The sequence below is a fragment of the Cricetulus griseus genome, chromosome 3, assembly GCF_003668045.3.
Source record: "Cricetulus griseus strain 17A/GY chromosome 3, alternate assembly CriGri-PICRH-1.0, whole genome shotgun sequence".
Taxonomy (NCBI): Eukaryota; Metazoa; Chordata; class Mammalia; order Rodentia; family Cricetidae; genus Cricetulus; species Cricetulus griseus.
In genome coordinates, this window is record NC_048596.1 from 221,053,504 (window position 1) to 221,067,285 (window position 13,782).

A 13,782-nucleotide genomic window follows, 5' to 3' on the forward strand; every position below is an offset into this window, starting at 1 on the left:
ACATTTTGGGCAGTGTAGGAATTTGATTTAAATCCTGCTTGTGATGGTGTTTCCTAGTTGCAGAGACTTACTAGACTTAACAGATAAGATAATCTTTTTGTGTCTTTATTGGTTTCTTTTATGTAGTGTTTTAAATCATTACCTTCTTTCTGTTGAATTTTTAGAGGGGAAGCAAAATACCTCTAGTCTTCCTTTGCAGTCTGTTTGTTACTTCCATCTCTGCCTGAATGCCTCTGGATCCTGGGGCTGGGTTCCCGCTCTCCGTTTGTTTACTTATTATTGCATGTTATATGTAGTGCTTAGGAAGGCATGTGTAGAGCTGAGGTTGGACATCGGGGCTTTCCCACCATTTTTCGTTCTAGACAGGGTATCTCAATCTGGAGCTTTCTGGTTTTCAAAACTGGCTGGCCAGCAAGCTCCTAGGACTCCTCTTTCTCTACTTCCTAGTACTGGGGATACAGGTGCTTGCTACTGTGACTAGGATTTTTTTTTTTTTTTTTTTTTTTTTTTTTTTTTTTTTTGTGACTTCTGGGCTTCTGGGGAATTTAAACTCAAGTACTTATGCTTACATAATAATCATTCTACCCATTGAGCCATCCTGCCAGCCCAGGTCCTCTGCTTTTTAAATAATGTTAGAATAGACCAGTGCATAGGGACAGTTAAAAATGCAGGGTCACTTTATTGAAGAATGAGTGCGCTTTACATAGGATTATTTTCAGATTTGTGAGATTGTAGGTTACTCATCCCCTAACACTCTTTGCTAAGCCTTCATGAAAAAAAATTTACAACTGATCCCAAAGAAAGATGTTCAAAGCAAGTTAAACACGGGCTGATTTGGGGGATTGGGATGTGGAGCTGTGTAAAGGTCAAGTCTCCATGTTTGATTCGTGATAATTGCCTGACTGCTCTCATTTGCTTGTCTCTCTCTCTCTCTCTCTCTCTCTCTCTCTCTCTCTCTCTCTTTCTCTCTCTCTCAGTTTATAGTATTGTCTTTATCTTTATAAGCAGCTGTGAATCTTTTATTTCTATCCTGTTATTCCAAAAACATTTTGTGTTTTTGGCTAAGGCCTTAGCCCTTAACCAGGTATTTTTGAGTTCCTCTAATCACATGAGATAGACAAGGTAAAATATTTGTATTGAAAACAGGCTTTGTTTTTTTTTATCATTTTTATTTGAATTAGAAACAAGATTGATTTACATGACAATCCCAGTTCCCTTCTCCCTCCCATCCTTCCCTACCACTCCCCCAACTAAAACCCTACCTATCCCAAACCCTTTCTTCTGTTCTTCACCTGACTCAGCCTTTCTGCTCCCTCATGACCTCTGCATCCTTCCTCTTCTTCCCTTCTCATTCTCCTAGCTCCCTCCGCCCTCTTCCCATGCTCTCAATTTGCTCAGGGGATCTTGACCCTTTCCTCTTCTCCAGAGGACAATGTTTGTCTCTTTAGGGTCCTCCTGGTTTACTAGTTTCTCTGGTAGTGTGAATTGTAGGCTGGTAATCCTTTACTCTATGCCTAAAATCCACATATGAGTGAGTACATATCATGTTTGTCTTTTTGTGACTGGGTTACCTCGCTCAGAATGGTTTCTTCGAGTTCCATCATTTTCCTGCAAATTTCAAGATTTCATTGGAAAACAGGCTTTCATTACATTATGAGCCAGTAATCAAGACTGGTTACCCATGAGCCAAACAGAACAGATGTATTACATATATAAGGCTTCTTATTATTTGGCACCAAAAACTAGAAATTAAAAAAATATCCACGAATCTAAAGAATATGTGAAATATAGCATAAACAAAACCTAATAAACATGTTTTCACCATAAAATCAGTTATATATTGCCTAATAAGATTTTTACATTGAAAAAAATCCACTATGTCTTTAACAGAAGGTAAAATACATTCATTTTTTTTTACTTGAAAATTGCCCCCCCCAAACTATTAAATGCTCCTTCAGTTATCAGAATCTTTCAAGGAATCAGTAATGTGTATTTGTGATGGTGCCACATGAAAAGTGAAGATGGATGGGGGTCCGTCTGTCATTCATGTACTTATTTTAATGGATGTTATTATTTAAATTTTTTATTAAAGCCTTTTTTCTTTTCCTTCACTATATAGATGAAGGAACAAATCTCAAGAGTAGAAGCTTGTCAAAACCTGCCTTATAATAAGACCTGCATTATTAACCAATGAGAAATTTAACAGTTTTCCTAGGGAAGAGCACACAAAATGGTTATCCAATACCAATGATCACCCTGAAAATATACATACAGATATAAACAGCATTATACAAATTTAGCTGGTTGTATGTATTAATTATAGATATATGTTGTAATAGCAATTAATGAAAAGAAGAGGTCATCAATTTGAGAAACAGTGAGGAGCACAAATGGGAGGCTTTAGAGGGAGGAAAGGGAATGGAGGATGATGTAAATATATTATAATCTCAAGAAAGAAAAGGAATAATTCCTTCTGGTAGTGGATCAGTATTTATACCTACTACACGAGTGGACTTTGGGAGCCTACTCCACATAGAGGGATACGCTCTCAGCCTAGACACACAGGGGAGGGCCTAGGCTCTGCTCCAAAAGAGATGGCAGACTTTGAAGATCCCCCATGGAAGTCCCCACCCTCCCTGGGGAAAAAAAGGGATGGGAGAGGGGGTCGGTGGGGGACAGAGGAGGAGGGGAAGAAGAGGGAACTGTGATTGACATCTTGTTTCTAATTTAAAGAAAAAACAAGCTTGTTTCTAATTTAAAGAAAAAAGAAAAAAATTCCTAAAAAGAGTGGAAGCTTGGCCAATATCTTAAAGCAGTTCAGACAGAACAGTAAACATATTCCCACCATTTCTCTATAAACTCAAAGCCCACGACCTTCCTACATGGTGATGCCTGAGCTAAAGTCAGCTGTCTGGAGCAGTTTCAGCTAGGGCTGCCTGAAGAGTCCCTCTGGTGCTGGGGAGGCTGCTCAGCTGGAAAGCCCTTGCTTAGCAAGTGTGAGGACCTGTCTAAATGCCAGGTGGATATGGTGACCCACTTGTAGCTCCAGAACTTGAAAGACAGTGGCAGAGGGTCCATGGAACAAGTGGGCAGTAGATTAGCTGAACTGAGATGCTGTGCCTTTAAGTAGAGTGATCAAGAAAGATACTCAAAGTCAGCCTCTGGCTTACACACACACACACACACACACACTCACACACACACACACACACACACACACAGACACAGACACAGACACACACACACACACAGACACACACACACAGACACACACACACACACACACACCAGCCATCTGTTCAAACAGGCAAAGAAGAGCAGAAAAAGACAAATATAGTGAAGTTTCATTCTCTGGAAATCAAGAGACAGGTTTGGATCTGTGATCCTACCACAGCTAGGGTCTGTGTTGATGTCTGTGGCCTGTGTGCTACCAAAGGTCACAAGGAGCCTGGGTCTAGGCCAAAACCTGTGTCCATGATGGTGCCCAAGGACCATGCCACTGTGGTCCACTCTGATTTTAGTGGTCTGCACCGTCACATGAGATCACGGTGTCAGCTGGGCCAGGACTCTTGCCAAGGGGCATGTCTGGGTCAGTGGCCCTACCACAGCCAGGGTCTGTGTTGCTGTCCATGGCTCCTGACATCATTGAAGGCCATGTCAATATCATAGGCCTGGGCTTCCACCTGGGGCCATGGTGGTATCCAAGGGCCAGTTGCCATACTAATCTGGTTGGCCTGTGCTGCCACCAAGGTCATGGTCACATATGTCCATGTCTGAGCTGCTGCTAAGAGCATGTCTGGGTCCCTGTTCCTGCTGCAGCTGGGGTCTGTGATGATGTCCCTGGCCTGTGTTACCACAAGGGGTAATAGAAACCATCCATGTTGAAATCCCTGACCCTCACTAGCTGGAATAGCTGGCCTTGCAGCAGAAGAGTTGGCCCCTCTGCACTTGGGAGAGATGGACTCAACTTTCATCATGGGAGAGCTGGCCCCAATGGCATGGGCCTAGGAAAGCTGGCTCTGCTCCTTACCAGAGCAGACCCAGTGGCCTGGACTGACCAGCTCAGCTACCTCCCAGACCCACATCCTGGGCCTTGGGTTGGCCCACCCTAACTTATACCCCATCTAGAACCTGCTGGAGCACCTGAAGGGACTGGGCCTGTGGAACCATAGCCGCAGGATATCTGAGAGGAGTTTCTGTGAGGGTCCAGTGATGATGGTGTGTCAGAGGACTTGACCCAGGCCAATGACTCATTCAAATGAACATTTTGTGGGTGGCACTGATTGGACAAGTGGTTATACTGCGTGACACACTGCAGCTCCCAGTGCCACTAAGATAACTAAAAGGTGTTGGAAAGATGGAGGAGTGAGGTGGTTTGTTGCTTGTTTAGTTTTTATTATATGAGGGGGGCATGCTGCAGGGGTGAGGGGCAGATATGGAGGGAACTGTGAGGTGAGCAGGATTGGGGTGCATGATGTAAAATTCCCAAAGAATCTATAAAGAATAATGTTTAAAAAGGAAAGAGATAGAGAGAGGAGAGAGAGGAGAGGAGAGAGAGAGAGGAGAGAGAGAGAGGAGAGAGAGAGAAGAGAGAGAGAGAAAGGAGAGAGAGAGAGGAGAGAGAGAGATTTTGTTGCTATAAGTCCTGTTTAGTGCAATATGGTCCAGGCTGCTAGTAATATTTTGGCAGGGTAGTTTGTAGCTTGTAATCTAGAAAATGTGTATTTGGTAACATTAGGATTGACTTTTGCTTTATTCTACTTCTTCACAAATATATTATGTAGTTATAGAGGACATCACTGTCACTTAATCTTCCTTCTTAGTATCCATTGATGCTAAAGCTTGCTCAATATCGTCATAATCAGCATTTGAAAATTTTTAATCTGAACATCACATAATAGGAATGAAATAAGCATAGGATTTAACCCAATCCTGAGAGTGGGTTGGGGATTTCAGGTTCAAACTGCAATACCTGCTTCAAGAATACAGTGTAAACAATGCTTCTGCAGTTTGCCTAAAGGGTAGAGAGTTTGGGATATGCATTCAGCTTTTAATTCTATGAGAACTGATACATTTCATGACCTTTTAAAGATTGACTGTGCTTGGGGCTGGAGATCTGGCAGTTAAGAGCCCTTGCTACTCTTCTAGAGGACCTAAGTTTGGATCTCTGCATGAATGTCAGGCATGTCCCAGCCATTTGTAACCCCAGCTCCAAGAGATCCTGTACCCCGTTCTCTTTGGGCACCTGCCCTCCCTTGCACATATCCACGTGCACATGTGCTTGAGAACACACACCGGCACATAATTAAACAGTTAGCTCTCTTCACTCTCATAGTCATAGAGTATCCTGTGGGAATTGTTTGGTCTTAGGCAGACTTGGCCACCAGGACTTGGTCCCCGGTCATGATTGTGTTGGGCATGCTTGTTAATGTCCTGAGGAGAACCCACCATTTTCTTTCAAGAGATGAAGGGCTTATTTACAAATTCAGAGAGGCCCATTTGTGCCTTTTGACATAGAATCTCCAGTTTGTTCTGGGGGGTTAGCAAGCCTACAGTCAGTTTTTCATTTTCTCATCAACATAGAAATGATGTCCTGGGGTAAAATTTAGACTAAGTGTATATGACTTCCTGACTGTTATCACAGAAGGACCATTTTCCCAATATTTTTATCACTAAATATTTTATCTTACCATCTCCATTTTGTAAAATCTTTGAGCATAAAATGAATACTTAACATAGTTAAGCCCATGTGCTGCAATGGATATCAGTTTAATGGGTCATACATCAGAGTTTGCCCAGCAACTTTGGTATAACCCAGAAAAATTTATTAATAATTGAAGTTAATTTTTCCAGTGAAATATAGGGAGATGTCTGTAATTTAAATTATTCATATGACAGAATTCTTAATCCTAAAGTTTAATTTTGTCTACAGCTTCATATTGACATCTTCTATATTCATAAAACTGAGAAAGTCTTAATTCATTATTCTTTAATGATACTTCTGGATTCTTTGAGATAGCATTTTACTATGTAACCCAGGCTAGTCTTCTGCTCTAACCTGAGCGCTGAGGCTACAGTAGGCCCTCATGACCACCTGTTTAGTGATACTTGGAACTCATCTGGACTTTAATTATCTGATTAAAGATTCAATTTTCTTGTTACCCTGTTTGCTGCTTTGTTCCTGTTCATTCTTGGTAATGATGAAATAAATGACTTCAAAATTTTTATTGTGATAAAAAAAATCTCAGTAGGAGAGATGCCAGAATCAAGTGTATGTGTGTGTGTAATTTTCTAGGAAGTGTGAAATATAGACCGGTTTGTCCTGACTTGTGTGGTGGTGTTTAGAGAATGAGGATTTGGTATATTCCACCTCTGATAATAAATGCACTGTTAAAATAACACATAATCTCTCCTTTCCCTATTTTCATTATCAGGTGGTTAGTTAGAGGAAAATTGCTATAAGTTCTAATGAAAGGAAGGAGATTACTTTTATTATTTTATGGTTTATTTCACAATTACCAAGAATGAACAGAAACAAAACTGCACATAGGCTGTCAAGGAAATTGAATCCATATGAGTTCCATATGTTGTTGATTTTTGTTAAATGACCAAAATAACATTTTGGAAATTATTCTTTAAAAGGTGTTCAGCAGAGAGTACCCATTGATTAGTCAGTATGAGTTGACAGAACCCTTAGAGACTACTGTCCCCACAGGGCAGAGCAGCAGTCAGCAGCCAGGCCAGGTAGGCAGCAGTGGGAGGGTGTAGGCCCTCCGGTACCTTGTGTTGAGCGTGGAAAAGCTGATCACTATGCAGTTGTGTGTGGTCATAGCCTGAGTGTGTACACCAGCTATCACACACCTGTTCTGCCTCTGATGTGGAGTGCTTTTCCTGCTCTGTTGTTTCATTTTTATTTAAAATGTAGTAATACATTTTAATATCAAGTAGAGGTGATTATGGGTGCGTGAAGTAAATATGGAGATGTAAGGAAGAGGTGGGCAGGTTTATCTAGACTCTTAGAAAGCTGGGGTTGGTGGGTAAATCCTGAAGGGAAGAGGGAAGGTGAATCAGAGCTAGCATGGTTTATAAACACCACCTGAGAGCATGCTGATGGGTCTTGCTGTCAGCTTGTCCCAAGATTTTCATCAGGAGATCTATTGAGCTTTGGTTTTCCCCATTTGAAGAAATGACCTAGCTTCTCTCTCAGGAATGTAGGGTTTCCCTGAAGTCTGACTTTATATATTATATATAATATATATATATATATATATTATATAATATATCATAAAGCACATAAGAGTGATATTCCAGGATAGCTGCTTGGTAGCTAGGAGCGGGTGTGCTCCACTGCCTCTGTCCTTGAGGAATAGCGCAGCCTGGGATGTATCTTTAAAAATCTGAAAGATGAAAGGTGGGGGATTTTCTCAGCCATTTTTTGAGGATGGTGTTACAATAAATCTTTCCGCCAGAAGCCGCCGAGCCCCACCGCCATGTGTACACTTTATGCCAGCCGCCTGCCCAAGTTAGGGCCCAAATGAATATACAGAAACTTGTATTAGGTTCAAAGCTGCTTGGCCAATGACTAGGATTCTTCATCTGTTAGCTCAGTCTTAATTATCATCAATCTATATATTTTATAAGACTTATCTTTTTTGTTTGTTTGTTATTCAAGACAGGGTTTCTATGTAGCTTTGGAGCCTATCCTGGCACTCTCTCTGGAGACCAGGCTGGCCTCGAACTCAGAGATATGCCTGCCTCTGCCTCCGAGTGCTGGGATTAAAGGCGTGCGCCGCCAACACCCGGCTAAGACTTATCTTATCGGACGCCTTATTGGCATCCCTCCTTGCCCCATCAGGATGGTCTATCCCTAAACTGTGTTCAGGACACGAGATTAAAGGCTGAGGTTTGTGACTTCAGGTGGACTCAATTTTGTGTCCTAGGCATCTTCATCTCTATTGTGACAATCTACCCCACCCACTGTTTGGGCTTGCTGTTGCCTGCCTTCCCCAGTCATCTGGGTCTTCTTTGCAAGCATAGTGTCTTGCACATAGTAGGTTTTCAATGTGTTTTTATTGAGTTGATGGACTTTATGAACTCTCTGAAAGATGCTTTTGGCTTCTCTTCCATGCTGGTGAGTGTCTGAATACAGTTGGAAAACCATTTGGATCAGTAGTAGATACTCTTGTCTGGCTGATTCCTTGCCAGCTGCAAGGTACATCTGCAGCTGGTACCTCTGATTACATTGCTTTTCCTGTGAGGTACTTCTATTAAACTAACTTTTTTTCAATCTTTTTTTTTTCTTTGCAGGGGTCTTGCCCCTCAGAATAAACCAGAATTGCAGAAGGTAATGGAGAGGAGAAAACGAGACCAAGTGATAAAGCAAAAGGAGGAAGAAGCGCAGAAGAAGAAATCCGACCTGGAAATAGAGCTATTAAAGCGGCAGCAGAAGTTGGAACAGGTAGGGCTTGGATGAAAAGCAGTCTAGCTCTGAGAAGTGAGGTTGCTGTACGCTGGGCAAACAGAATTCCAGCAGGCCAGATGTGCATGTGTGTACCCTGAGAGAAAAACAAGAAGCAAATAGAGCAGAAGGCATAAATCCCATTCGAGGCAGACACTCAAGTTCTATTAGGAACCTAAAAGAGGCACTAGAGGCCAAAGCAAATCAGAGGGGCTGGGAAGAATGTTCTGTGGGTTAAGCATGTGCTAGCAGTGGGACCTGAATTCAGATCCCCATAATGTATGTAAATGTGGGGTGGATGTGTCCTGGCAGCAAGCCTGTAGTTCCAGGATTTGGAAGTAGACAAGGGATCCTAGACCAAGGCAGCTAGGTAGACTAGTCATGTTGATCAGCTCTGGGTTCAACTGAGAGACCCTGCCTCAAAAGCATATGGTGGATAGTGATTGAAGAAGACTATCCAGGTCAACCTCAGCCTTTCACAGATCTACACACACATGCTCATGTGAACATATATACACACAGACATGCATACCACATCACACACAGACACACATGAATGCACCTACACACATCCACCAAAAGAAGAAATCTCTCTACTCAAACTTAATATGATTTCTCTGAGAAAGACTCAAGAGCAACTGTATGCTGAGCCAAGCATGTTGTTGTTCTTCTGGTCACCTCTTGGTATGGTTTGTGGCAACATATATAGGGCTCATGCTTCTGCACAGATTAAAAATTCCTGAAGTTATGTACAAATCTTTTTTTTTTTAAGTTGGGATTCTCTTAAAAAGCCTCCCAGTACATAAATAATTTTCTTATTTTTGAAATTCATTTAGCTTGAACTTGAGAAGCAGAAATTGCAAGAAGAGCAAGAAAACGCCCCGGAATTTGTGAAGGTGAAAGGCAATCTCAGGAGAACAGGCCAGGAGGTGGCCCAAGCCCAGGAGTCCTAGGTCCAGGCTGCCTGTGACCTGGCGTGTCCCCCTGTTGCTGTAGGAGCCATGTCTAGGTACTTCTGCAGCGCTCATCTTGGGCCAAAGTCCTGAGGAAGAGAATCCAGACAGCCGAGAATTGATTATCAAAAAGATCGGGTTTGATTTAATATAAAGTTAGATGAATTGTCTTTGACAGTTGCAATTCCCATTCGCCAAATGAAAGATAGTGACCAGCACACAAGTTATCATGGACCTGTGATTAGAGACTTGAGACAAAGCAAAACAAAAGCAAGCAAACCGCACTAGGAAATGGACACTGGAATAACGCTTGAGGGTTGCGCTACTCAGCTTTTCTTCCAAGTTTAGTGGAACACAGAGCCCTGTTCTTTTAAAAACTAAAGAAATCATGTGGAATCCTTTGGTTAGCTGTTAGATCATTTTGATTGCATCAAAATGTATTTCATCTGTTACATCCAGTATTTGTATTTCATTTTGAGAACCCAGACTTTTCTAGTTTAATGTATATTCCCCCCACATTACAAATTAAGAATGGAAGATGTTAGCATTTAACATTTATGTTTAATCATACCTATTACTTTGGGTGACACTGAAATTTAGAAACCCTATCAGTTTTAAAAACTCAATACCCATTATGAACTTACTATAATTTCTTTATGTTCTCAGTATGACATGTTACATGTTGACTTTCCACTTTCAAAAAGGTACATCATGTCTATTCCTTTATTGTTTTGATAACCAGAGCCTTTCTGTTCAGTGTTAGTTTGTCATTTCTTGCTCAACTATTCTTTTTAAATAAAGTAATTCCTTAGTTCTTTCGGAGGATTAAACTAGAGGGTGTTACTCAGCTTCTGTGTCTCATAGAGAGGCCAGATCTTTTGAGTTCTCCTGAGAGCAGTATAGAGGGGTGTCCATGAAGACAGAGTGATGGGGCCATTAGATACTGTATGTAATGCAAATAGAGATCCATTTCTAGGAGGCTTTAGTGGAGGGCTTTATCCTTTTTACATTTTGAGTATCTTAGATTCATAGCTTGAGACATTTCTGGTGAATGATCACACAATTTCTTTCCCCTTTTGTTTCTTGTGAAGAATGACTATTTTTGCGCTCTCTCAGCATGACGCTGTTGGTAGGGATGGTCTTGACTACTGTGTTGCATCTCTCAGGAAAAGCTGAGGTGCCGGGCAGAGCTGCTCAGTTTCCTCATGCTAGCTAGCATGCTGTTCAAAGAGACATCTAAGTTACAAATAATATGAAAGTTCTCATGCAAAATATATTTTATACTGCAGGCATGGGATCACTTTTTTATTTAGTACTTCTCCATAGAGATGATTTAGCCAGTAATTTCTACACTGCAGACTTGTTTTTCCTTTCATGATGCACACAATGCTGGATGTAGTACTTTGGAACCCTTGATTAGCACACTAGACACTAGCTTTCACTGGGAACACTTCAGTTTGCCAGTTAACAGGCCCATGTTCTATCCAAGTGTGATTACGAAGTAAATGGATGATAATTCACTGCTACATAGAGAAACGTGAGAGTTGATTACAGCGGAAATGGATTCTTGGTCTTATCACAAAGTGTCATCTAAATAAAATATGAGATGCTGAAGACAAAATTGTTTGAAGATTAGAATGGTGACTACTTTGTCATCTTCCTTCTTTTTGAGAAAGGAAAGGTCATTCCTGATTGTTGGAAAAAAAGCCTCCAATGCATACTGATTGTTCTCTGTGTATATGGAGTAATGATGTCAGGTGTTAGGGTGAAGACTCAGGACTGGCTCATACCTTTCTTTCTGACTAGAAATTAGCTCTTGGATGTGTATGCTGAAAACAGTTCCACTGCTTGACAGGATCTTCAAGGGCCATCACCAGCTCCTTAAGAACAGGGGTGATTCTGTTCCTAGGACGAAGGAACTCATACACCACTGGGGAAAGGTTAACTACAAACATGTCTTTCCTGGTTGCATTCAGACCTGTGATATTCCTTGGTGGTTAGCGCTATGGGGTCGGGCCAAAAGAGGACTTAAGAATGGCATGAAGTGATGGCTTCTGCTGGGTCCCAGACCACATAGGTAGTGAGGAAGTGAGGCTTTTAGGAGTCACTTGCTCACATCAGCTCAGGAGCCTGCATTTTAAAATGCTGTCACTCTTTCTTTGCTCCTAACACTGTATAGTCCAAACCCCGAGGACTTGTCAACATCTGAGCAGTGTTGTGCTTTGAGCCACTTTTAGGGGAGAAAAAAAGGCTCCATTTTTCCATTCTGTAGTTTTCTTAAGATAGACATGTGTTTTGTAGTCTCCTGCTAGTAAAGTAGTTTTGCTTTCTAAGCTATAACAGTTGACTTTATTCTTCTACTCTGAGAATCTTGACCTGTTTGAGTGTACATAATATATATAAAGGGAGCCTTAATGGATTTGTTTTCATAATTTAATATTTTTTGTATTTGCTCTTGTATAATTGTTTTTTTTATGGAAAGTATTACAGAATCGAGGGTGGAATTCTTAGAACCAAAGTTATTCTTAATAAAAATCACCAATGCTTGGACCACACACCATGTTTGTCTGATTGTTTCTAGTGGATATGTAGACCTGGGGGTGGTATTGTTCAGTTCAGAGATTGAATGATAGCTTCCAAGTCTCCCCCGGGTGACAGTTCTCTGACATCAGGTATGTCTCCTCTCTGTGTGTCTGTTTATTCTGAAAACTTACATGGTTGTAGCCATTTGTCCTCCAGGTCACAATAGTCAGAATTGTAAGGAGCTCACTAAGACAGTGGAAGGTACATTTTTTGGAAGGCCAGATTTTTAGACTTGTGAATTGTAACATTTTTATTAATTCTGCTTTTTGTTGTTGTTTTCCTACTCAGTTACATGAGCACTACCCTCAAAGAAGTGAGTTGGGTAAACTCTATACACATGGCTGTATTATACTATTGTTTAGAATAGTTGGGAGGTTCAAATCTCCCTCCTTGACAGTTAACGCCTTACTGTGTGGCATTTCCTGCCTTACTGTGTGGCATTTTCTGGGGAGATGGAAATGAATGTCCGTTCCACACAGTTGAGGCACTGAGGAATACTGAAGAAACAATTCTCCCCATGTCTGGCTCAGTGAACCAGGGCGTTTGTCGGGGTTCAGTACAGGAAAATGAGTGACTCAACAGAAAGCAGCATTGAAAAGCCACCTCACATGAGGACTCACAAAAGCTGCACCTGCTGAAGGGAGAGTTTCTGCTCCCCAGCAATTGTTAGTTACAACTTTGGAGGGGAAACTTGGGTTTCATTTACTTCCTCTAAGTCTTACATGGTGTGTGTGAGGGGGTCTGTAAGCAGCAGTGTGAGGAAGACAGAAGGATGCCTGAGAAGGATGAAAAGGGGGAAGTGGGATCACTGCAGACAAGGGTGTAGAGGGGAAAGAGAAGGCAGGGAGGAAACGTTGTGTCTGAACTGAACATATGGGTTTTTCTTATTTTGTGAATAACAATACTGTTATGTCATTAATTTACAAAATATTTACATTGTATTAGATATTATACATATTTTTAGAAACCTGTAAGAGCTCTACATAAGTAGAGCTTGCATTAATACAATGTAGCTTGCATTAAGGCTCTGAGTTCAATCCACACAAATAGAAAAAAATGAAAGTTGTTTTTTTTTTTTAATACAAATATGCCTTCAGGAGGGAAGGCATTGTGTAGAAAATATCTACACAATATACTTCTACTTTCTAACTATAAATTTTGGTCACTTACTCAACCTTTAGTACCTTTGGACTCTTGGTCTTTGGACTCCTTAGAACTCTCTCCGACAGCGGGAAAAAAAAATGGAATCTTGAAATTTGCAGGAAAATGGATGGAACTAGAAGAAACCGTTCTGAGCAAGGTAACCCAATCACAAAAAGACAAACATGGTATGTACTCACTCATATGTGGATTTTAGACATAAAGGATTATCAGCTTACAATCCAGACTTTCAGAGAAGCTAATAAACAAGGAGGACCCTAAGAGAGACATACATGGTCCCCTGGAGAAGGGGAAAGGGTCAAGATCCCCTGAGCAAATTGGGAGCACGGGAAGAGGGGGGAGGGAGCTAGGAGAATGAGAAGGGGAGAAGAGGAGGGATGCAGAGGACATGAGGGAGCAGAAAGGTTGAGTCAGGGGAAGAAAAGAAAATAACAAGAAAGGAGATACCATAATAGAGGGAGACATTTTTGGTTTACAGAGTAATCAGGCACTAGGGAAATGTCTGGAGATCTACAAAGATGACACCAGCTAACAATCTAAGCAACAGAGGAGAGGCTACCTTAAATGCCCTCCCCTGATAATGAGATTGATGACTGACTTATATGCCACCCGATAGCCCTCATCCAG

The 13,782-nt window shown here is 41.3% G+C and overlaps 1 protein-coding gene across 3 annotated transcripts in view; it reads left to right on the plus strand.

The window, feature by feature from the left end:
* The window catches only part of Fam107b (family with sequence similarity 107 member B), a 71,045-nt gene extending 59,079 nt beyond the window's left edge, over positions 1–11,966 (plus strand). For all 3 annotated transcript variants that reach the window (XM_027405206.2, XM_035442826.1, XM_027405205.1), the window contains exons 3-4: positions 8,308–8,458; positions 9,295–11,966. In XM_027405206.2, the coding sequence (XP_027261007.1) occupies positions 8,308–8,458; positions 9,295–9,411 (268 nt within the window). In that variant the 3' untranslated portion in view covers positions 9,412–11,966. The remainder of the gene's footprint in view (positions 1–8,307; positions 8,459–9,294) is intronic.
* The last annotated feature ends 1,816 nt before the right edge of the window (positions 11,967–13,782 follow it).